Source organism: Plasmodium fragile (genome assembly GCF_000956335.1).
Source record: "Plasmodium fragile strain nilgiri unplaced genomic scaffold supercont1.48, whole genome shotgun sequence".
Taxonomy (NCBI): domain Eukaryota; phylum Apicomplexa; class Aconoidasida; order Haemosporida; family Plasmodiidae; genus Plasmodium; species Plasmodium fragile.
The window spans coordinates 172,176-197,296 of NW_012192628.1; the positions used below are offsets into that span (position 1 = coordinate 172,176).

At 41.2% G+C, this 25,121-nt stretch overlaps 4 protein-coding genes across 4 annotated transcripts; 1 reads left to right on the forward strand and 3 right to left on the reverse strand.

The window, feature by feature from the left end:
- Positions 1-888: 888 nt before the first annotated feature.
- On the reverse strand, positions 889-6,056 carry AK88_03883 (uncharacterized protein; the record flags this gene model as incomplete). The annotated part of the gene is made up of 2 exons (XM_012481493.1): positions 889-5,124; positions 5,190-6,056. The coding sequence occupies 2 exons, from the start codon at positions 6,054-6,056 to the stop codon at positions 889-891; spliced, it is 5,103 nt and encodes a 1,700-aa protein (XP_012336916.1).
- A 7,704-nt stretch (positions 6,057-13,760) lies between these two features.
- AK88_03884 (uncharacterized protein) lies at positions 13,761-18,003 on the forward strand (the record flags this gene model as incomplete). The annotated part of the gene is made up of 2 exons (XM_012481494.1): positions 13,761-14,883; positions 15,047-18,003. 2 exons carry the CDS (start codon positions 13,761-13,763, stop codon positions 18,001-18,003), a joined length of 4,080 nt encoding a protein of 1,359 aa, XP_012336917.1.
- A 1,712-nt stretch (positions 18,004-19,715) lies between these two features.
- On the reverse strand, positions 19,716-20,711 carry AK88_03885 (uncharacterized protein; the record flags this gene model as incomplete). The annotated part of the gene is made up of 2 exons (XM_012481495.1): positions 19,716-20,296; positions 20,474-20,711. The coding sequence occupies 2 exons, from the start codon at positions 20,709-20,711 to the stop codon at positions 19,716-19,718; spliced, it is 819 nt and encodes a 272-aa protein (XP_012336918.1).
- Positions 20,712-21,623: 912 nt separating this feature from the next.
- Positions 21,624-23,679, reverse strand: AK88_03886 (uncharacterized protein; the record flags this gene model as incomplete). Its single annotated transcript, XM_012481496.1, has 2 exons — positions 21,624-22,410; positions 22,565-23,679. The coding sequence occupies 2 exons, from the start codon at positions 23,677-23,679 to the stop codon at positions 21,624-21,626; spliced, it is 1,902 nt and encodes a 633-aa protein (XP_012336919.1).
- Between the last annotated feature and the right edge of the window lie 1,442 nt (positions 23,680-25,121).

The window sequence follows — 25,121 nt, forward strand, 5'->3', positions numbered from 1 at the left end:
GCTGTTATTATGCAGTTGCCAATTTTTTTCTTCGTCCAACCAGCTAAGTCCTTTTTGGGCGGTTGGCCTAGTGCGGAATGGGAGATACATTTTTTAAACCCCTTTTTGTGTATTCTTAGATTTACGCACTTCCTGATCGTTAACAAGAACAATGGAAAGTTCACATCCTCCCTTCCTCACACACTTCCAGCTAGCCTTTTTTTAACTTGGCATGTTTTTACAAAACGTATGACTGTTCAGAAAAAAAAAAAAAAAAAAAAAAAAACACCTTTTCTTTATGAACGGTTCAGGCGATTTTGTTCTTGAAAAAGGAAACTATTTTTTGTGGCAACAAAGGTGTATGCAACACTGCATGCATGCGCAGGTGAGGGGCCCAGAACGTGCCTATCCGACCCACGCATGTTCATTAGATCGTTCGACCATTCTCTTATTGGCATATTTCTGTTATTTTTATCTGCTCATCGCTTATGTGCGCCTTTTTTTTTGGCATTTTCCTTTTACAACAAAATGGACAACCTCAAAAAACGGAAGGGCCAAAAACCCCTTCAAAAGCTTTCCGCCCCCAATGCTTAACCCCCACAACGCCTACATACACCAGTTCGACATACATATTCATTTTAATATACGCCGAGGCGTTTTCCTTCCTTAAAAAAAAAAAAAAAAGGGAGCTGAAGTGGTTAAAAATGTAGCACTCATGCTATGTATGTTTTACGGGTTTGTCTTAAAAACGTGGGGCGATAAAAAAAAAAAAAAAATCAAAAAAATCAAAATTGGAGTTGCGTTTGTAGTTCTATTTGCAGTTATATAAAAAGGCACATTTCACGAATTCACTAAAACATGCCCAAACGGAAAGCGCATTCTCGTGTTTGCACACGTGCGCCGCGGGGGCTACATCTTGGGGTAGCCCCGAAAGCGTCCACCGCTCAAGTTGCTTGAAAGCATTTTCTGTTTCCCATTCACATGTGGGTTGCACACATTGTTCACCATGTACACGTTTTGGTTATGTCGGTATGCCCCGGGGTTCTCCGCGCAGCCCGTGTACTCATAGACACTCTTTTGCACCCCGTTCACATACGGGATTGGGAACTCATTCTGGTAGCTCCGAATTGACTTGCTATACTGGTTGCCGTTGTTCCGGAAGGTCATGTTGACTTGGTTCCTGCGCGGAGGGCGGGAGTTCAGGCTCATAGCACTGTTCCAATGGCCAAAGCTGCCGAAGCTTCCGAAACCGTCAAAGCCGTTGCAACCACCGCCTTGTCCCCAATCAAAGTTCCCCCCTTCGCACGCAACGCCGTTCAGGTGATAAGCGCTCTTCCTCTGGCCTTGCGCCTCGACCATGCTTTGCATGCTGCCATACGAATTTTGCACTAAATTCATGAAGGACGAACCGACATTCGCTTTTGTCACACAGTTGTTTGTGGTACCGGCTTGGAAGTCCACCCCAACAACTTGAGCCCTATTATTACTGTCATTATTAATAATCATATTATTATTTTTTTTTTTTTTCATTTTTTTTTTATTTTTTCCCTCTTCAGCGTTGCTCACGTGAGGGTCCTTGGGGAGATGGTCACTCTGCACATTACCAAAATGTGTGTTATTCCTCGCGTTTTTCGTAGCTAATGAGTTAAAATTGTATTTGTGGACTGTGCCCACTGGTGCCATGGCGGACAATGAGACCACTTGCTCATTACCAGTATTCTTCACTTCCCCGTTATGCGTACTCAGGGCGTTCTTACTAGCACGTGTATTTTTCGGCATGTTGGAACCTGTTGATGCCTTGTTGCCGTTAGCACCGACCAGGGGTGCACTACCATTCTGCACATTCTCCATGACAGCCCCCTTTGCATTATTAAAGACTGCGCTGCGATTTCGAGTGCCCTTCGATTGACCCATAAACTTATCGTTTTTCTTCTTATTATTATTATTGTTATTATTCTTATTCTTCCCGTCGGGGGGAACCTCCCCACTGAGCCCCTCCTCGACGTCCTTGGCATTGCCCCCCTTCGCATTCTCCTCCTCCTGTAGCAATTTTTTTTTTAACTTCCTGTAGGTCTTTTTCTTCTCCTTCTCCTCCTCCACAATGTAATCATACTTAAATTTTGAAATAATATCATTTTTGTACATGTACTTTATGAGGTAAAAGAAGACCCCCCCGTTGGTTCTCTTACCCTCCTTACTAACCATATCTATGCCGCCATAATTCTGAATCAAAATCGTTTTCTCTAAAAGGCTCAGTGATATGTACACACCCAAGGAGTCCACTACTCTTTTGATTTGATCCCTATTTCGTTCCTTCAGGATGGTGCTGATGGTGGTGGTTAAAATGTCTTTAATCATCTTGTTGTCGTTGTAGAATTCTTTGGGGTCCATTTTCTGTTCGTCTCCTTCGCCCCCTTCGTTAGCTTCGTTTGCTTTTTCTTCTTTTTCTGCTTTTTCTACGGTGGGGGGTACGTCGCCCGCATTTTTCAAGTTTTCCTCCCCCCCGCTCTTCGCTTCCACCTGGGCATTTTCCTCCTCCTTCTTCTTCTTGATGTCCCCCGCCTCGTCCTCCGCATCGCACGGGGAAAAATTCTCATGAATGTACTTGGCCAGGAATTTCCTTATGTTCTTAAACTTTTTAATAGTGGCAATGTCCATTGGGCTCATATTGTAAATGTCTCTCTTTTGAAGGAAGCTCTTGTTCTCTGCCAACAGCTGCACGTTCTTTAAAACGCCTCCCAAACAGGCGGAGTGGATAGGCAGCCTATTGTGCACATCAAAGATGTTAACCTTGGCCTTCTGTTCATAAATTAAAAATTTCAAATACTCTGAGTTATTTCGATATGCGGCATAGTGCAAGGCTGTCCTATTGGATAAATCGGTATCATTAATTTTGGCCCCATAATGTAACAATAGCTCTGTTATGTCTTTGCTCCCTTTAATGGCTGCGAAATGAATGCACATGCTGGCCGTAGTTTTGCCCCTATTTGGGGACAATGAATGGGGTAACATCGCGTGTATATTGGCGTCGTTCTTCAGGAGGAGTTCCGTTATTTCTTTATGCATTTTTGTAACGGCTATGTGTAGGGGAGTCCAGTGCTTGTAATCTGAGACGTTCACTTTGGCTCCATTGTTTATAAGCAGTTCACATATCTCGTAGTATCCACCTGCACATGCATAATGTAAAGCTCTTCTTCCAATTTTGTCGAAATAATTTATGTCTGCGTTTTTCTCGAGGCACTTTTTCACCACCGCGATGTTGTCTAAGTACGCACCGTGCAGCAGGGCTCGGTTTATGTCGGGGAGGCTCAGCCCCGGGGGGATCGTCACGCTCACGGATGGGTCCCCCTCGAACACGTTCCCTGCGTCTGCACCCTCCTTGAGCGGTTCCTCTTGAAGCGGCACCTTTTCAGGCGATTCCTCTTTGAGCGGTTCCTCCTTTAGCGGCACATCTTTATGCGATTCCTCTTTAGGAGACTCCCCTTTGGTCGATTCTTGTTTGAGCTGCACCTCCTTCAGAGGCACCTCTTTATGCGATTCGCTTTTCAGCTGCTCCGTGTCGCCCTCCAAAAACGCAGGCAACTGGCCATTCCCCTCCCCCTCCAGCATCTGCAAAGTGCTCAAGTTTTCCTCACTTATGTTAATTTTGAACATGTTCCTCAATTCATCGTACTTCTCGTCAATGCCCTCCGGAGCAAACTCATGCAAAACATTCGCAATATATTTGTCTCCATAATTTTTCACACAATAGTCTATGAATTTGTGAATCTCTTTATTGACTTCAAAGTTGGCAGCTCTTCCCTTTTCAACAGTTGAGTCAGTTAGTTTGGGGGTCTCTTCCTTGTCTTTAGTTGCTACTCCTCCCTGTGCACTCTTTTCACCGATGTAATTTTCTCTCCCATATGCATTTGGTGCAAACCTTCTACTGTTAGTAACATTATTTTGTATTTTACAGGCTCGCAACGGGGCATTCATCCCTTTTGTCAATTTCCTGGTCTGCACCATCTCAGCATTTTGTTGGGGGTAATATGATGCGTCATACTTTCCCCTTTGTATGTACCCGTAGGTACCATCATTCCGCATGCCTGAAATCACAGAACCGTTGCTCAGTTGGATATTCCCTTGCTGTTGGGGGTGGTACTTCCCTCTGATGTTTAGGTTCGCCCCATTGGTAAAGTAAGCAACGTTGGACGCACTAGAAAAGTTTTCCTCCTTCACTGCGGTGCTGCCCATATTAGCCATTTTCCCTACAGTCACCGTGTTGCTGACTCCCCCCTGGAGGATCTGCCCTCCCCTGGACACACTTCTACTCGCGTTGTGGTGGTAGTGCCCCTTTTTGTTACTATCTCGTTTGTTGAAAGTTAGATCCTCCTGATTCTGTTCATAATGCAAATGTTTCGCGATGGAGCCAGTCGAATTGAATCTGGTCATGTAACCATTTTGCACATCCGCCTTCTTCTTGCCCAATTCGTAATTCGCGCCTTGCGCCAAGCTGTCGTTTCCCCGCGGTGGCAATTTGCGTTGTCTTCGAAAGGTGGCTCCGCTGAAGCTGCTAAAATGGCCGACACCTTCAACGCCGCTAAATCCGCCAACACCGTCAGCACCGCTAAACCCGCCAACATCATCCAATGCACTCGCGCTTCCCACATTGTACATGCTGTGCAACGAGAGGGCCCTCTCCATTAGGGCATTCCTCGATATGTTGCTGCCGTAGAAAAAATTCCCCAGGCCATCGGTAACCCCGTCCGCATACGAATAATCATAGCACTCATTTGTGTTGCGGAAGGGGACCTGCCCGTACAAGCAATTTGAGGAATATACCTGATTGTCCACATTGAATCCATATTTACAATTTGCGCTTTTCGACAATTGCTGCATGTTCATAAAATTGAGGGGGTGGTTATTACTACAGGAACCTTCACATGGATTCGTACTGAAGTTATTAGCTACACTCTTCGGGGGGAGACCATAACCAATGCTATTTTTATAAATCAAATTTGCAAGATTGTTAATTTGATCTTTGGTCATACTTTTGCTAGGTATTTTGTACATGGTGTTTTGATTGACGTTTGTCTTTTTAGAGAGGTGTTCCTTTTTATTTTTTGCCAAAGTGAGATTGTCCTCGCCATTTTGTGCCTTATCATGCTGCACAGTTTGATTCCCTTTTGAAGATTTTTTTTTTTTTTTTTTTTGCTCTTTTTCTGGTCTACCACTGGATCGGTCGTAAGGTCATTGCTGTAAAGCTTCGCCGAGTCCATGGTGCTCTTGACAACGCTCTTCCTCCTTGCGTTGGAATCCGTGTTGGTGCTAATTGCCGTTGTGGTACTGGCGTTTTCATTGCTGTGATCATCTGGGAGCGTGTCCTTAATTTTTGTCAAACCGCTAATCTTTTCGTCACCTGTTTCGCCATGGCCTTTGCAATCGCCTTTATTTTCGCCTTCACCCGCAACTTTATTACCCTTTTTCTTTTTCCTTTTGGCTTTTTTTCTTTTTTTCTTTGTCTTTTTTTCCCCCTCTGCTAATTTGTCCTGCCCTGCCTCATCGGCCTTTCCATTACTCGTTTCAGCTCCCTGTCCATTTTTATACTGCTTTATGCCGCTCTCATTTCCCATTTGTTTTTCGTCTCCCTTTACAGCCGATTCAATATTTGGGGCATTATTTACTTGATTCTTTTTTGTACCGTCCTCGCCTTTTACTTTTCCCCCCCCAAGGTTGTTGCTGCTTTCCTTAGGCAAGCCGTTCTCCTGGGTGGGCGTTTTTTCTGGGGAGCACAAATCGGCCTGTTTTTTATTTTTATTATAATACTTTTTCTTCGAATTTTTTCTTTTCTTCCCCTTATCGATTTTGTTCATGTCGTTTTCGTTTTTGCCGCCTGTCCCTTCGCTTGTCTTAAGTGTCTCGCTGTTATTGCAATTTCCAGTGTTATTGCCATCCCCCTCTCTCGCCTTACTTCCTACCTCCTTACTATCACTGTTTGCTTTTCCACACGATGAATCTTTGCAGCCCTGTTCTGCATTACTTCCCTTTCCCGCTTCCATCACCCCAATACATTTTTGCGTTTCATTTGAGACTTCCATCCTTTTTTGCGGCGGGAAACATAGCAAACGTTTGAATATGCTCACGGTGCAGTAATACGGGAAATGCTTCATGTATGGTGGTTCAGCTTGTTCTGTTTGCAACGTTTTACAATACGTGCAAATAGGACGTTATTTCTTCCCCTCATAAGAGGTAGTTCACAAGCACTTGCAAAATCCTTCGCGCTCAACACATCACGTACACATGTACGTACATAAGTGTGTTAACAATTTTTTTTTTTTTCGGTTGAGCGCCTTTCGGATTGTCCTTTCCCCGTTGTGTGCACGGCAAAAAGCTGGCACTCGTTTCGCAAAAAAAAAAAAAAAAAAAGGTATTTGCCTTATGAATTTGTTCCACTTGGGAGGAGGGGTTCTTTTCCCTACGTAATTAATTATTAACGAAAGGGTGCAGGACAAAATGTGTGCGTAAAGGGGTACACACAAATGTAAGCACAAATGTACACACACGTATTCCCAAAGGAATACATAAATCCATGCACACACGCGCTGGGTGCGGAGAATTAATTTCGTTCACATGTGTGCACATCAGTGAATACAGTTTCACACGCGTATGCACTTGCATCAGGATTTTCCGCATACATACAACACAAGAAAACCATGAATGGTCAATCTTTTAAAAACGTCTTGAAAAAAAAAAAAAAAAACATTAACAAAGGGGAAAAACTGTAATGGTGTAAACAGAATGCAAAAAAAAAAAAAAGGTGAGAAAGAAAGAAAAAAAAACACACAATACGATGTATAATTAGCTTTTTAGTTATGAAATTACCTGAACGGTTCATATTCCTTTTTGTTTTTTTCTAATTCAAATGCACATTTGCTAAGTTGCAACGGGGGACAAAGAGAAGCGGTAAGGAATGCAATTGTATCTTTCGTTGGGAAAACTACTTTCACATGTACATTTGTACATATGTGCGTAGTATCCCTCACGTGTGAAGGCAAAACACGTGTGAAGATCGAGTAGTCGTCAGTTTCTCTCTCCTTTTTATATACGTTTGCACAAGGAGATGACGAAACCCTGTAACAGCTTTTTTTTTTTAAGCATACACGTGCCTGTGTTATAACTCTGGTTTCATAAAATAACAAATGTACGTACTTAACTAAGATGTGTTATATTTTTTTTTTCCCCTTCTTCCTTTGCATTTCACCCACTAAAGTGTGATTATTTTTTCCTTCCCTCATATGCCATATTATGCGTATGAGCACAAACTTCATGCAGTGTTGAATAATAGCGGCTTTATGTTCGGGGTTCACTTGTTTATTTTTTTATTTTTCAATTGCATGTGCGGTGAAAAATATTTTTCCCCTTCTTCTCCCTACAGTACAGTGTGTTTTTAACTCATCAAAAGGTAAGTAAAAAAAAAAAAAAAAAGAAGAAAAACTTGTAATAACTACATATATAGGGAAACATGTAAAAGGTGAACATGGCATTTTCGCAAGAACACCCTTTTTTTTTTCCGTTACATTAGTGTATGCACAAGTATATGCACAGATATTCTTTGCAAACATATACACAATGCGCACATTCGTGTGCTCGTTCGCCCAATATGTTAACCCATTAAGTGTATGTATATATATATACACTTGGCGTTATATATATAGATAGGGCATTTTTTGTTTTTTTTTGGCGGGTTCCCCCCCACACCTTCATCAATCCGGTTAAAATTAAGAATAATGCTGGTTTAGCTGAAAAAACAAATGTATACATTTTGCATTTGCCCCTTTTTTTATCGCGGGAAATGTTTTTTTTTTTTTGCCTCCCCCTCCTTCCAACGTTATGCCATCTTAAGCGTGTATTTCATCTGAACGATTGTTAACAAGCCAAATTGCCAACTGTATGTAAATTTTTTTTTTTTTTTACTAGTTGCTGCAAAATATACATGCGGGGCGTTTAAAGAAAAAATAATAAAACGGGGAAACATACCAAACATGGTGTAGGTTTCCATTCCGTCGCGTTCCCCTCCCGACTGCTATTTTACACTTTTTTTAGGCGGGGCGCCAAAATGCGGCAAAAAAAAAAAAAAATATGAACATTCATGCCAATTTTATATGTCCACGATGCATAATAGGCATCTCTGCAAAACAAACCATGTTTTTCGTTACAAAGTCAAATTTGTGTGTGTGATCAAGCGACAAAATGCTTCCCACTAGGCAGCAGTGCAATGCTATCCCTTTGGTGGAGCTGCAACCCCGTTGTACAATGCATAGTGTTACCAACTTAAGCGCAGAACGTTTTGCTAAAAAAAAAAAAAAAACCAATTAGCAAGCGCTCGCATCAATACCATGTAAGACGCTTTTTAGCTTTGCTTTTTCTCAAACGTTCCTGCAAATTTTACCACGTCCCAAAAAAGGCGCCCTTTAAATACGACATTGCCTTTTCAGTAGGCTTAGTGAATTACACGTGGGATAAGACAAACGGGCGTACATAAACTGTGTGCACACGTGCCCATGCATGTACCGTACGTGTACTAATGTATGTACACGTAACGAGTCAATGAAAAATAGAATTACGAGCATTCTTGCCGCGCAGTGCAAACACGATATCAAAACATATTACGCTCTATAACAGAGTTCAGTTCAAATGTATCTTTTAGGCCAAAAAATGTAGACGGCTAAATTTCAGAAAAATGTTTGGGCAATTTTGCGCAAAGATTCGCAAAACAGTAGCAGTGTTGTTATACTGAAGCGGAGAGCGCTCCTTTAACTGTTATGTTTTCAACATTTTACGTAGTTGTTACATATTACACACGTATGCGCAATTTAATACACTCGCGCCTTGTATCGCCCCTTCATCCCCGCCATTTCGCAACTGTAAAGGGGCACCATACATGTTTGTCCGTTGCTTTTTCTTGCCTTAATAAAAAAAACAGTAATAAAAAGGGGTACCTTAAAAACAAATGCAATAACGTCGCCTACGCTGCATTGTACAGGTGTGCAATTATATTTTGCATTTTTTTTTTTTTTTTTCCAAACAAGGGAATGTATAAAGAAATATACATCCTCGCGTAGCCAGAGGCGACTGCATTATGGCTGTTTTTTTTTTTTTTTTTTCCTACACGTACACGCAGAATGCCTGTTACGCACCCCTTGCGGTACACTCCTGTGAGGCCTTTGCACCTCCTTCACGGTATAAGCAAAAGTGTGCAAATAACAATGCATCCGATTTGTTGACTTGCATACACACGTGTATAATGTACACCGGCAAGTGGTTAAAAACGAAGCGAGAAAGGACGCCTACACACAAGTGGTATGCGGAGTGCTCGTCATGTTGACCACATTGTGCCTTTATGGTCGATGAGTATTTTTTCTTTTTCTTTTTAAGAAAATAAAAACGTGGCCAGCTACAATTTTTGGGGGAAGCAAATTTTAATCCCCCTGCTGCACCCACCCCTCTCCGACAAATTTAAACCGTTGTTGCAAAATGGATTGAGCACTTTTGCCGAATATTCATAACCGATTAAATTAAACAATCGCGTTATTCTGCCCCTGGGAGTGGCAATACGTCTGCATTTAAGCGTTTTTTTTTTTTTTTTTTCGCCCAATGTGCATAAAAATAGAACGTACAAAAAGTTCTCAGCAACCCCCCCGCACCGCTAAACGGCAGAAGACGTTTTATCATGTGTGGTCATGCGCGATAGAATACACAACCACACAACATGCAGAATTTTTCGGAGAGCTGCAAAACCGACTTGCCTTTATTTTGCAATTGCACTTGTGAACATGTACGTGATAGCTGCTCCATTAACCTCTGGTCCGACTTTCAACCATTACCCAGAGGTGGTGGAAAAACGTCATTATGGCCTTATAGAACGAATTCGCAAAAAGAAAAAACAAAAAAAAAATGGATATTTCGTAGGTGGCGGTCATTACAGCAGCAAAAGCTTGTTATACAATTCGGTTTTAAGTGCATGCTTTTGCAAGAGGCACCTGAATTGGCAACCTGTGATACGGAAGCACCGTTCAATAATGCATTTTTTTTTTTTTTTTGTGAGCACTTTTTCTTCAACCACATATTTCACCATGCCGTGTTGGCAAACCGATGTTGACAAAAGTGTACATTGCCGCTTTGCAAAAAAAAAAAAAAAAAAAAAAACATACATAGTGTACCATACAGCACATACATGCATACCATTATGTATGTATACGTGCATACGTATGCGCACGCGCCAAATGAACCGCTGCACCCAAGCATAAAGTGTGTCTTAACCATGTTGAATATGCGAATTATTCTTTCCTGTTTCCTTGCACCCACGTGGGCACGCTTGAAACAACCATCCTCTTGTTTTATCTGCATTTTGATCTAAGCAAGAAAATGTAAAGCGAAACGCAAAAATAATTAAAATAAAAAATAACTAAAAAAAATATGACCAGAAAAAAAAAAAAAAAAAAAAAAAAAAAAAAAGCTCGCCAGAACGTAATGTCAAACCACCAGTATAAACTCATATTCTTTTCGCAAAAGATAACTTTTATTTTTTCTTCTACAAATGTACATAAAAGGTATACGTAATGACGAATTTATTTCTCTCTACAAATAAGTTCTCCTTTGAGTGTATACATTCATTTTGCCTTTTTAAATCTCCTCCTGTGTTTTTGAATGAGTGTATTATTTACAAGTACATTTCGTCGTGCGTATGTGCGCGCGTATATATTACAATATATAAATTTACGTATAATTATATATATGTACACGCCAGTGCGCCTTTTCCAAAACGACCATTGCAGCAGGTTGCCCCCAAGCAGCACGAACACTTCTTGCTCCCACCGCACAGTGCGGGAGAATGGCTTGCTTAAACGTGGAATCAGGTTGTTGTGTGCCTGATACTTGATGGTTCATTAGCGTTTGCATATTTGTAAATGCACAACTTTTGCCTGTTTTTTTATATTTCTTTGCTGCTTCTTTCCTTTTTTTTTTTCCCCCCATTTTTTTTCGCATCCCGCACTATTCAGTGCAAAAAGGAAAATATACAAGCGAATATTTACTCCCTAAGTGTATACATGAGCGTATTCATTTCGTTACCGCACAAACACGTACCCCTATACTCATATTTATATATAGGCACGTATACAATATGCATACATGTGCGTACGCACCTGCATTATACAAACGACTGAATCGACTTTACACAAGCGCGACATATAAAATCGGAAAGCTGTTTCTGTAATAAACCTTAGCACACTCATTTTATTTGTTCTTTCCTATTTGAAATTTTTCCTTTGTTTAGTTTACTTCGCTATATGTATTCTTATTCTGTTGCATTTATTAAGTGTACAAATACGAGCCCTTTTTTTTCCCCCTATTCCTTTATTTTTTTTTTTTGCGCTATTTTTTTGCACCCTTCCCTTCCCCACATTTCTTCTCCTTTTTTTTTTTTTGCTCATTTTTACACTTTCCCATTTCACTTCCAAAACACGAAAGTTAACACTCGAGAGGAGAAAGGAGTTCATATACATGTATATACCTACATATGCATGTGTATAAGCGAAGGGATGATATTGTTGCCCCCCCCCCTTTTTTTTTCCCCCCTTCTACGTATTCATTTAGCTGCATACCAGTGTACAGGAGCACGCGTAGATATGTAGCTACCTGTGCGAATACCTGAGCACACGGAGGTATATCTTGATACGTGTATGCGTGTGCCGACCCCCCTGTGGGTGTACATGATAATACATGTTAGCATAAGTGAACCCACGTCGACTGCGCTACCAAACGCCATCCGTGCTACCACATGTTAACAAAGGTTAACAAAGGTTGAAGCATGATAATACATGCAAATATATAATGTTGGCCCTCGCCATCTCCCCTTTCCACCTCTTCACATTTGTTGCTCCGCTTCAGTAAGCGCACCCATTTGTTTAATTCCCACACACCAGTGCATACACACCTCTTGGTCTCCCCGTTGACTAAAACACGTGTTAGCATTTGTGTGATTTCATTGATAGCTATTCCCATTTTTCACATCCACACTTTTTTGCAACCATCCCCTTTTGTTCACCTTGAGAGGGTGCATTATAAATACGTCAGATGTGTGTATGCCTAAACGATACGCATTTATTTCGTTGCCCCTTTCCCTCCCCCCCCCCTTTTTTGTCACCCATTTTGTTTCTTGGAAGTGTAAAAGGTGAGCTTATTTTTGGATATAACTCCTGTGCAAGTGGGTTTTTTGCCTAGCCCTTGTTTGCCTAGCCTTTTTTGCATATCCCTTTTTGTATAGCCTTTTTTTCATAGCCCTTTTTGTATAACCCTTTTTGCCTACCCTTTTTTTGCATAACCCTCCCGTCTCGTGCCCGCGCCACCCAAGCGTTGCATGTCAAAATGCTATGCGGACAACCCTCCAGTGAGTGACCAGCCGAGCACAGGCAGTCGTATGAGGCACGCGTGGCTGAACACGACAAATAAGCATTCATCATGTTTATTGATTTTTTTTTTTTTTTTTTTTTTCCTTCGTCCCTCCCTTTTCCCTACCTACACTGCTGTTAACGCACAATTTGTGAATATTTTTCACCCCGTCTCACCAATCACCATCACATAATATGTTTGTACGAGGACGTGTAGTGTGTAACTTTTCGTATGTACGATTATGCATGCACGTTTGTGTGTATGTGTAGTGTGTGGGATGGAGGGGGTGTATCTAACCCATACGATATGTTTTATTCGTTGCGCATATGCATAACTGTCTATATGTTTTTTTTTTCCCCTCCTTTTACTCATCCTCCGTCTCTGCACCTTATTAGAAGGAACGTTTTTATACCAATGGGTATTGTGTAGTAGCTAAGTAATATCCCTTTCATGAGACTTAAAAACGTGAAGGTGTATACAAAACGAAGCATTCGTGCGCTTTTTTGTAGCATAACAAGTTGTATTACATTTATGCATGTGTACATACGTATACGTGCGTGCGTGCGTACTTGTGCATTGACCAAGTAGTTGCAACACGCACAACCCCCTATTTGGTGAAAAACAACCGTGAACCAAAAAAGGGGCGATCTCAACAAGGAACAATTTCATTACGTTCATACCGCACCATTGTAGTGATATATTTGCGTAATGGGTCCACGTTTCTTCTTCCCCTGCCCTAAAATTTGTGTCCACTGAAGCACAGCTGCAGAGAGTTGGATGAGAATTAATTTGCTCGCCGCGTTTAAAAGTCAGTCGTATGTACGCCACCCAGTGGAACCCATCTTCCATGAAGGTTTCCAAGACGACTTAGCAAAACAGCGGGAATGCACTTCGTATATGCATCCCGTATATTAAGATTCATCCAGTAGATGCACATCTCCATAACGTATTTGCACCAAGTTGAGGAACCTTTTTCTTTCTTTTTTTTACTACCTCGCGCTGGGTTATCCCCACTTCTAGTAATTACATAACGTGACACAGCATCTCTCATACCGTTGAACCTTTCGTGCCCTGTGAGAGTGTGAAAACATTGTTGCGCACTCCCCCCCGAGGCTCCCGTCTAGCAAATGGTAAATGGACCTCCCTTATGAACAACCACGAAGATTAAGAATGAAAATCGAGCTAAAAAAAAAAGGCACTTGAGCAAAAACTTGGGAAATTTAATTCATAACATTTCCAATCTTGTATGCACAAACGCGGAGAAGAGCAGCGAGAAAAAAAAAACTCTGCATCTGGATAAACTCTGGCTAGCTACGTGTAATAGTTCCAAAAACAAATCAGCACCGGGAGACATGGATTCACGAACCGTAATTTCGATGGATAATGCCGAAAGTAACAGTCATTTATTCCGTTCCGATGAGAAAAAGGGACTTAGCCATAATTTTAGCGCCCCCCATTTTTACCACGGCAGGGGGGAGGACAAGTTTAAGTTCGCGCCAGGTTACAACTACGGCGATATAAGCGGCGACAGATGCGGTCATAGCTACGACCACACGTACGGTCACACTTACGACAACACCTACAACCACAGCTGCGGCGTCGATTTGAAGAGCGGAAAAAACGGGTTCGACTCTTTCACATCCCCCAAAAGTTACAACCACGTTGTTAATGGAGAAAATGAAAAGCTTTGTGGCAACGTCGAGACGTTGTTATTAGATGTGGAACCTTGTGAAGACAACCCAATGAAAGGCGAGCCTGACATTTTTCCAAAGCCACATAACACCAGTTTACATTGCGCACATCATGATTCACAGGTAGCTACACACCATCATATATGCCACAGTGGGGGTTACGCGGAGAAGGTGGGTGTGATGGACCCGAGGAACGCAGAACAGTTGGCAGAGCAGTTCGCGGAACAGTTCGCAGAACGAGTAGATCATTCTGCACTTGGACAACTGGACGAACCCGTGGAAGAGAAGGAGCAGCACGTATTTCAAAGAGCACATATGGTCCACAAACCGCATGACCTCAGTGGCAACGGAACCAATTACACAAAAGAGTATAAAGGGAACCATGAAAGAATGAGACAAAATAATATTCACAACCAAATTATTAAAGATATAAGAAGAAGCAAATCAAATTATAGCTTCCGAAACATTGTCATCACAAATGTGTTCTTGGGTAACATTCCACCTAACATAACAGAAGAGAGGATAAAAAACGTGTTGGAAATTTTTGGGTACATAATTCACATTGAGTATAAATGGTCCATTGATAAATGGTCCTATGCATTTGTGTACTTCGTTGACGAGAAGTGTGCAATAAATGCTGTGAATATTTTGAACCAGAAGAAGTTTTTTGACAATTGCCCCAACCACAAGTTGATATGCTTTATCGTTTCGAAGCAGATTCCGAACCAGAACACGCTGCACTACAGCAAGGCCAACTTTTCCCTCTTGAAGGACGGCCCACCGGGTAGGCCTCCATATGGGGCTGTTCTGCGGGGCGCTATTCTGCTGGACGCTGCTCTAGCGTTTGTCTGCTTTTGTTTTGATAGCTTCCCTCACCGCGTTAAGTTAAAATCCCCTTAACCCTTTGTCACCATTTTGTCCCCTTTTTTTTTTTTTGTCTTTTCCAGGCGCAAATCTGTTCCTGTATGGAATCCCCCTCAAGTGGACCGAACTGAACCTGATCCAATTGGTTAACAAGTACGGCCACGTCGTGGGCCTCAGAATTCCATATATAAACAACGAGCATGACAAGAAGCAGGGGAATAGGGGCTTTGGTTTTGTGTCGTACGACAACAAGAAGTCCGCCATTGAGGCGTTTGAGGAGCTGTCCAAAATGTACATTCACGGGAAGCTGCTGAAGGTGCAGCTCAAAAATGGCGAGGAGCATTTGTTGCCGCCCAAGCTCAAGAGCATGTACAGCACCAGCGTTAACCCTAACGCGAACGTCAACATGAGCAGCAGCGTCAGCGTGAACGTGCAGGCGAACCAAAGCAAAGTAAAGGACCCGAACAGCACGAAGACGGCGCAGAGCCTCGTAAGCACCGCCGACACGCTCAAAACCCTCAACTCCGTCAATTATGTAGATGCGCCGAAGAAAACGAGAAGTAACTTCCCTAGCAGTAGCAGCAGCGCAAATGGAGGCAGTGCCAACTGCAGCGGCAGCAGTCAGGGCGCCAACTTCATGACGAGCAACACCATGATAACCGAACTGGTTTGTAACGGCGCGGACAACCACATACAACATATGTCTACACTGGACCCCAACTGTCCTCCACTGGAGTACCTACCAAATGACGCAAGTAGCAACACCATGCCATTGAGCAGCTCACATGGAAAATTCGTCAAATATTTTTCTGACAATTATTATAATAAATATAACACAAGTAGCAAGAGATTGAATAATTACATGCACAGCTTTAACAATTACAGCACCCTAAGCAACAACGCAGTTTGTCCTACCTACCCAGTGGAACCTCTAAGCGCTTTACATAAGACGAGCGAAGTGGGAGATGTGTTCCGAGGTACTGGTGTAAGTAGCAACACCCGTTTGTATTATACTGAAAAGGGTGACAGTGGGGAAGGGGGGACCTCTTTTAGGGGGGGTACACTTGGAAGTATCAACGGGTGTTTGATTAGCGATGAGAATAGAAGCGAGCCCGAGAATGGAACCCCCATCATGGAGTACACAGGAATGAGTAAGTACCCTCATAACTTGGAAGGTGCAGCATTGAAGATGAATCAAAAGATTGAAACTTCAACGTATGATTATGTAAATGATCGTTTTGACCATGTCCTTAATGAATGTCTTGTTGATACGAACGATAAGGGGATGGACACAGGAGAGCTTTATTCTTGTGCACTGAGACGAACGTTTCATATACCGCCTGAACCAAGGGCCAGAGGAATAAACAATAAAATGTATTATCACCCGAACAAAATAGGACAGAAGTGTCTAATGAATGCGAATCCGACCGCTTCGTACAATTGTGACCTGTTTGGGGAAGACACAAATGGGGACAATGTGCAGGTGGACAAATTGAATCATCTGAAGGATAAGATTTATGTGCATCAGAGAAAAAACATGTTTTGCAATCCCACTGTGGAGGGAAGCACGAGCGTGAACATGTACAGTCAGTTCTTTGCGAATGACACAACGGGAGAGTGTAGCGTAGATGGGGGTGGCAGCGGAAAGTGGGGCGGCCACTGGGATGGGAAGTGGGATGGGAAGTGGAACAGCCTTGCGCCCCTCGGCGGAGACTCATTTAGAAGCGCCAAGAGCAAAACGCAACTGGGCGGCGAAAACGGAAACATAACATCCCTTCTAAATCACATATGGTACGACAATGGCCACAGTGGCTCAAGTGTTGCTTGCGGTGATGCTTATTGTAGTAGCTCTTATAAGGACTGGTATAACAAGTCGAACACAGGAGGGTCGGACGAGTATACTAGTTACTCCTGCAGTGATGCAAACAACCATGCTGTTGAGAACAACGACAAAAGGGGCGTGCGAAACGAAGTCATGTGTAACGCGCAAGTGGACGAGCACGACGAGAAGAAGAAGGGGGATGTTCAAATGAACAAAAGCTCCCATCTGTATGCGAATGGAAACGATTGGCAGTATGGAGAAAAGGAATGCGAACAAGTGAATGGAGCAAGCCAAAGTGGCGAGAACTTTTACCTTACTTTTAATCACGACGATTTGCGCGACGAGCTAGGTGGTAGTGGTGACAGCGGCAACGACACGTCCAACTACTGCAAAAACATGCAGCTCTTCTTCTCCTTCCTAAACACATACACAAATAAAAGCTCGGCAAACACGAACGACTGTATTAGCAAGGAAAACATGAAACTGTATGAAATGCTGAACCCAAAAATTGAAGATCAGTCCGACAAGAAGCTTTTGGAATACTCCTTCATGGAACTCCCCTCGAAGAACAAGAAAAACGAGACGCAGTGTGAGCAGGAGATTGAGGGGCAGCTCCCAAATCAGTTGCATAAGGAAGAGGCGCAGGAAGACTATGATCAGATGGTGCATTATGATCCCCCCGATTTCCTCAACGCCGGGCACTTCAGTTCTAGCTTTTATGACCGCATCGACGCATATGGCGCGAATGAAAATAACAAGGGTGGCAATGGAGAAGGTAGTGGCAGCGGTGACAAACAGCTGGACCAGGAAGAACGGCTCTCAGAGAAAAGCGAGGAACTGTTAGATCGATACCTGAGCGACATGTACGTTTTTAATGATTATCCGGTTGTGAATAATTGCACCGAGCCCATGTTCAACTTTGAAGCGAGGAACGATGGGGATGCGAATGTGGACGCGCATGTGGATGCGCATGCGGAAGCTAATGGTGAGAAGACTTGCTGCAACAACACGGGTAATGCCAACCCGGACAATGAGAGCAGCGGTAGCAGAGGTAGCAGTGCCAACAAGAACAGCAGCAGTAGTAGCACCAGCTGCAGCAGCAAAGTCGTTTCGAGCGCGCAGGATGTCGCAAGTAAGCGCGCGCCGACGTACTACGAAGACAGAAACGGGAGTACGAATACAGCCTTCAAGACCAGCAGCGCGGGAAAGGGTTCCTAGCAGCGTCTTGCCCGCAATATGAACTGTCCATGCCTGATATATAAACGCCCTATTTAAAAAAAAAAAAAAAATTTAAGAACATGTGTTCCACTTGTATGTACAGAGAGAGGAGAGAAACAAAGAAGAAGCAACCCTACCCCATTTCCCCCCCCCCCGTTTGCATAACAAAAAATATTACCGTGGTGTATGTCAAAACGGAAAAGGCTTATTCAAATAAACAACGCACAACAGAGATAAAATCGTGTATACCTTTGTATGACTTTTAACCGTATTGTTTTCATTCACTTTTTTCAGACCAAATAATTATGTGATTAAGGACGGGATCTCTACTTTTCTTTTTTTTTTTTTTTAATGCCCATAAGTGAAGAGACACACACGTCGTCATCACTCTCCACGCTCGTGTTAACCTTTTTAAATGAGCTCATTTGTTGTAGGCGTATTATCTGTACACATGCGTGTGCTTTATATAAATACATGCATGCGTTTTATTTATGTAACAAAATTAAAGCTTCCTTTTCATTTGGTAGGCACTTTTTCCCCCGCCCATGTATTGTGCGTGCGTACGTTTTTTCTCATGCTCGTTCACCCTTGCGTGCATCTCATTCGTGTGCCCCTTTTTTTTTCCCCCCCCCTCTCCCCTCCATGTGCACATGTGTCACCCTCTTTGTTACTTTTTACCATTGGAGGATTCTCTTTCTCCCCTTTTTTTTTTTTTTTTTTTTCCATCACGTGTGCAACGTCGGCAACGTGCGCACAGGTGGGTGTGTGCAGTTGTCGCTACGTGTATGCCGCTACGCTTTCACGTTTGCATGCGCACATGCTTTTTTACACCTGCACACTTCATATGATTTTAATGAAAATTTATCCACACAAGAGCGTCCATTCGTCCGTCCGTCCGCCCGTTCGCTCGCACGTATGCACCATATGATTGTGTGTAACATTTGTATTCATTTTTCAAAATCCTTTAAAGGCGATAATATTCCGTGCATCATAAGAGTCTAATGTTGCACAGCAACAGAGCATTGTTAGCTCGCGTGCCCAGTTGCAGTGCACTAATGACGTACACACAACTATGTGCCCTTGCAGAGTAGCGCCAACAGGATGAACTCCTTTGCGCTCCTGTAGTAGAATACACGCCTAACATGTTTTTCACATTATCTCATTATTGTTAATATTTAAAATATATTTGTGAAGTATTTTTAAATTTTCTCTTAATTTAATTTTATTATTATTATTATTTTTTTTTTTTTTCCACTCTCCCCATTCGCTCCTGCTATGGTATGCGGATGCAGAAAGACATACGCCGGCTCGGGGTGTACTCCATTTTTGCCTTTTTCCATTTATTATGCTGCGTAGGTCTATATGTACCCATGCAGTGCTACCCACATTGTACTAGTAACCATTTAAACATTTTGAACAACAGGGTTGCCTTTTTTTTAATGTTTTTAAAAAGTTATACGTATGTTGGGCTGTCCCCGCGCGGGGCGCCAGAGGTGTGAAGGAAGTTGATGTGAAAAAAGGTGCACGTGAAAACAAGGTTCATATGAAAAAAGCTTCATATGAAAAAAGGTGCATGTGAAAAAAAGGTTTATCTAATGAGCAAAAGGCTCATGTAATGGGTGAAGCGCAATATGACCTCAACCCAATATCACGTCGACACAATATCACGTCAACGCAATATGATCTCAGGAAAGCCCGGTCTTTCGACCCCGTCACGAGACGTCCACATGTATCTCTTGCACCTTGCACGGCGAGTGGTCCATGTTGGAGAAGGTCACCTCTATGATGTCCTTGGAATAGACCGACTTGTCTGAATTGGTATGAACAACCCGAGCGCGAAAGTTGAAGTGCTCATTGTTATTCACATAGTCCACGAAGCTATTCGTGCCAACCCCCTCGTCTTCAAAGCCGAAGTAATAGGACTTGGTGCCGAAGTACGCCCTTCCATTATACGACATGTTCTGCTTGAGAATTTTTAAAATGTGATAATAATTCTTCTTTCTGTATAATATTTCGTTTCCTAGGATAAAATCAAATGGGTTTAATTTTTTCTTCTTAATTTTTTTATTCAGCTTATTCCAGGGTTTATTGATAATGGTGCACTTGAAGATTTGGCCATGTATTTTCATGCATTTTTTTTTATCCTTTAGTTTTTTTTTTTTCATTTTTATGTTCAAGTTTTTTCTTATGTTGGGTAGCAGCACGTCGTTGATCACTTCTTTGTTGAGTTCCTGGAAGACGACGTTTCCTTCATCCATGAGGACCTTTATACCGACCAGACCGTGTCCACAACCTTTAGAAGGAGAGATAAGGGCAGTGTAAAAGCGTTAACCGGGTGTAAGCGGTCTACTCTCGTAAAACAGTGTGGGAGGCACCGCCAACCGGATATCACGCAGGTGGCCATGTGCGTCTCAGCACAAGCACTCAGCCGCGGCGATTGCCACGTTAGCCATGCATGCGCCTCTCCTACCTAGCTCTAGGACATTTTTACTCCTAAAGTCGATGCCCTTTCTGTAGAGAAATTTCAGCATTTCCCATGTGCACTCCCAGATGGTGTATCCCCCCTCGTAAGTATTTTCCTCAATCAGCTTTTTTTTTTTCTCCACATTAACACAACGGTTTTTCAAAACCAGGCAACTGTGGATTTCGTCATTTTCTTTCGACTTTTCAAATTCATCCTGTTCATTTAGGTAGTAAATCTCGTACATTTTGTGACGCGGACGGACGGACCAACAGGCATACATGCATATGAGAGAAGAACATATATATAAATATGCTCTTTTCAACCCTTTTATATATATATGCTAAAATTATTATACAATTATTTAATTTTCGTTTAGGGGTTGTTATTAAAAAAAAATTGGGGAAAAAACATGAGGTCACAACTTTGAAACAAAAAAAATGAGGGAACGTGGGAGTAATACAATATAGAATAAATCCACATTTGAAAAAAAAAAGAAAAGAAAAAAAGGGAATAGAAAGAAGAAAAAAAAAAAAAAAGCGAGGCGATAATATTTTGGTTTCAAAACGTGGTCGCCAACAAATCCATAACGGCAGCGTTTTTTTTTTTTTTTTTTTTTTTTTTTTTTTTTTTTGCGTACATGAACAAAATATTTGTTCATGCTCGGAGTACGCGTCCGCGTCCTCCGCTGTTCTGACATATTTCAAATGTAAATTACTACATTTTTTTTTGTATGCAAAAAGCGGCCTTCTCTTTCTCTTTTTTTATTTGCTATCTCCTTTTTACAACATCATATTTGAAATGTTCCAGGAGCTCTGTTGTCCGTTCGTCTTTCTTCCGTTCCCCTGGTGAAAAAAAAAAAAAAAAAATCAACAAAGTTAAGAATGCTCTTAAATGGAAGGAAACAAAAGTACGGCAGGATAAAATAATGCTGGTACTGCATTTTCATCCGTGCACATGTACACTCCTAACACAAGCATTATATGTGTTTTACGCGTAATGTGCGTTGGTGAAGCGGCCGAGTGGCCCCCTTCGCACGGGCAAAAAAAAAGGTGTAGAAAGTGCGTCCGTGTAATTATATATCCCTTATAATACACAAAGGGGGGACCATCAAGCGTCCCCAATTTAACGCACACATGCTCAGCATATACATAAAATTTTATTTTAAGTTTAAAAAAATTGCCTTTTCCATGTTAGCAAGAAAAAATTTTTTGCCTACCTTCAAATTGTCAATTATGAGCCACTGATTGTCATCACTATCGGAGCTATAATCTGGGGATATTTTAAACAAATTTGATTTACTCTTGTTGGGTTCCTTTTTGCATTTTTCCGTTTTTATATTTTGTTCTCTAAAGCGAACACACTTTTTGGAAGAATTTTTTTTCTCGTTTGTTGTATCAAACAGATCATCCGAGGAGGGGGGTGCATAATTCTTCTTGTCATATTTACTCAATTTCAAATGAATATTTTCCTTTTCGTTTAAACACGACATTGATGTATTTACGCTGTTTAACGAATCTAAGGATAGGTTAAAGTAGTAGAGTAAACTGCTACACGTGGTTAAGAAGGAGAGGAGCATAATTATAAAAACATTCTTGGACATGTGCAAAATGAGATTCCACATGAAGTATCTTTTGCTAATTAAGTTAGACAAGTTAAAACAAAAAATGTAAATATTGAGTATGGTGGACTCCAAATTTAATGGCGCCTTTTCTATACACAGGAGCAATATGGGCAGGGCTAAAATTTTAATGGACACATTCTGAACGATTATGTTAAGTAGGAAGAGAAAGGGGCTCACGTAGGTGCTCTTGTTATAGTACAAAAAAATAAAGCTAGCTATTTTCAGCACTACGTTGGACAATATCGTTATCATGGCGTAACTTTTGTAACTTTTTTTGTTTGTGTACAGTTGGAAGATGGAGATGCCTATCAGCTTGGAGGACCTACAAAAAGGGGGAGGGGGTGGAAAAAAGTGGACAAAAAAAAAAAAAAAAATATGCGTTACGCTACATAATGTGAAGTGTGAGAGCGGACAAATATATGTGGGAAACACATAATATGCCCATTTTTTTTTTTTATGCGCTGGTTTCTCCTTACTGTGACACCAGGGGGATGTAGTTAATCAGGGAATGCGGCCATTTGTAATTCTGCACACCATATTGCAACATGGAAAATTTCGTGTCAATGGACGAATTGAACAAAATTAAAAGAAAAAGTATTTTGAACAAATTTTCCTTAAAGAGCAATTTCTTCAAAAGTGCAAATTGTGAAAATAAGTCCACTGTGTTTTTCACATGAACACCTCCATTCTCACTCTTCTGTATTATGTTCCGTTGTATCTTCAAGTTCGAATTTAGCAAAAGCGTTTCTTCGCTACAGAGACACGAAATGACGAAGATAGAGAAACTTTTCAAAATTAATAAATAAATACTTATTTTTAAAATGTACAAATAGTACAGGATAAGAGAACAGAAAATCTTTATACACATGACGTAAGATATGTAGAAGATTTTCTCAACATGTATTTGTCTTCTGCATCGCTCGACTACGATTCCTTCAAAAACGCAAGACGATAATAGCATTTGACTCGCAATCAAAAAGACAACAGCCAGATAGGAAAAGCAGTTAATCTTGTTATTAAAAAAATGTATAAATAGCAGCAAAAACGTCGTGATAAATTCGCTTAAAACGATATAATACTTTCTGTTCAATGGCAAATGCACAAAATTGTCTATATAGGAATATTTACTCAGACCTGCTTTTCTTAAAAAAAGGGACCCCGATGAAACTTCATCATTCATATATTTGTTGTGGCTCAAAAATATCTTAAAAAAAATATGTTTCCCGTTACACACTGTTCTGGTACAGTAATAAAAAAAATTCTGCAAAAAATTCCCCAACTCGTATAACTTTCGCGTCAAAAAGGAGACTACATTATTTATGTTAAAGTACACATTATCCGTTAAAAAAGAAAAAAATGGTTTTAAAAAGTATACAAGTATTAAAATGTTGTATATGTTTTTCCTCACGTGTTCACGTATTTCTGTTTTATATCGGGTACTCAGTATATAATCATTGTAACGTAAAAACAAAATGTATAAAAATTCACTCATAAAAAAAAGGGGCGATATGTTTCGCATCAACTTGGTTATCTTTGAGCTATCACTTTCCCGCTTAAAAATGTGTTTACGGTTATCTACAGGCTTCCTCATTTTTTTCTGTTCATTTTGGGAACGCAGATTTATATCTTGTATGTTTGAATGAGGTGTGTTTTGTATCTGCGTCTGCTTCTTCTTCTTCTCTGCTACTGCTGCTATTATTTTGTTGCTCTTATTTTGCTATGCTTTTATAGGCTTGGCCCCTCAACCTTCCCACGTTGCTGGAAAAATTGTGTTCATTCGGTATGCCTAGGCATATGGTACGGTGCGCCTACGCATGTGGTGTTGCGGCGTGCGTGTAACACCTACACGAGCAGTTCGTCAAGGGAGGCACAAACCCGGTTTCATAATGTGTTCAAACATGAATGCATAGTAGGCACACAGGCTGCGCCAAAGCATACGCTGCTTTGCTGTTTGTCGTTTTTTTTTCTTTTCGTTTTCCCAAAACAGTTACCTCAGATGTACGTGGCGGCAAAAAGGCCTTGGCGGACGGAAAAATGCGGTGTATAATGCAAAGCAAAAATAGGTGTTCTTATTTTCTGCAGTTTGAACCAAGTGGTAAAAAAAAAAAAAAAACGGGTGTACACTCATGAAAAGTTAAGAATAAAATTTTTCCCCCGTTCGCATTATTTTTCAGTTAATATTTGATTCCCTTGTTTTTTTTTTTTTAATATTTCCTAAGTGCGCATAAGAAAAAAAGAGCATGCTTCCCCTTTTCTTCCCCTTCGCTGCGCGTGTATCTCAGGCATGCCTTAGCGACGTAACGCAAAACACACCTCCGCATATGTTAGAAAGGGGAGAACAAGAACTGCTACGCTTAAGGAGAAAACAGAAGTAACGACTTTTTCTTACATTTTTGGAAACGCAAGAATATGTTTTATTTTTACTTTGCCATTTTACACGCGGGGAATACATTTAAATGTATGAATACTTATAAGCACATATGTATAATACATGCATTCGCCAGTCGCTCGTGTGGCCCAGTCCCTTTTTGCATAAGCCCTATAAACAAGCTATTGGCAAAAATTTGAAACGCAAACTTGTTCTTAAACACCAAGGGGGCTAATTTAACAGGTTTTCTATTCATAAACGGTATGTATTCTGAGAAAAATGTGGCATAAAAAAAGCTAAAAAGGAACATCAAATTACACAAAGGGGCGGGAAAAATATAAGTAGCACAAACTTGTGCAAGGAAAGAATTGAACAAAAAAAACACACACAACTACTTTCATCTTTTTTTTTTTTCCTTTTTTAACCCTTTCGTGGGAAATAAAAATTACCTCTTAATGCTTAAAGAAGCAAAGTTGATAAAAAAAAACTTTTCAACATGGTGTAATAAAAAAAATGGTAGACCACTTTTACACATATAAAGGACAAACACCTGAACTGCGTTCCCACAAAAATTGACATGACCATAAGTACACACATGTCGCACATTTTTTTTTTTATCTTAACATCTTTTCTTTTTTCATACAAGCAAGACTCATGTGGAATGT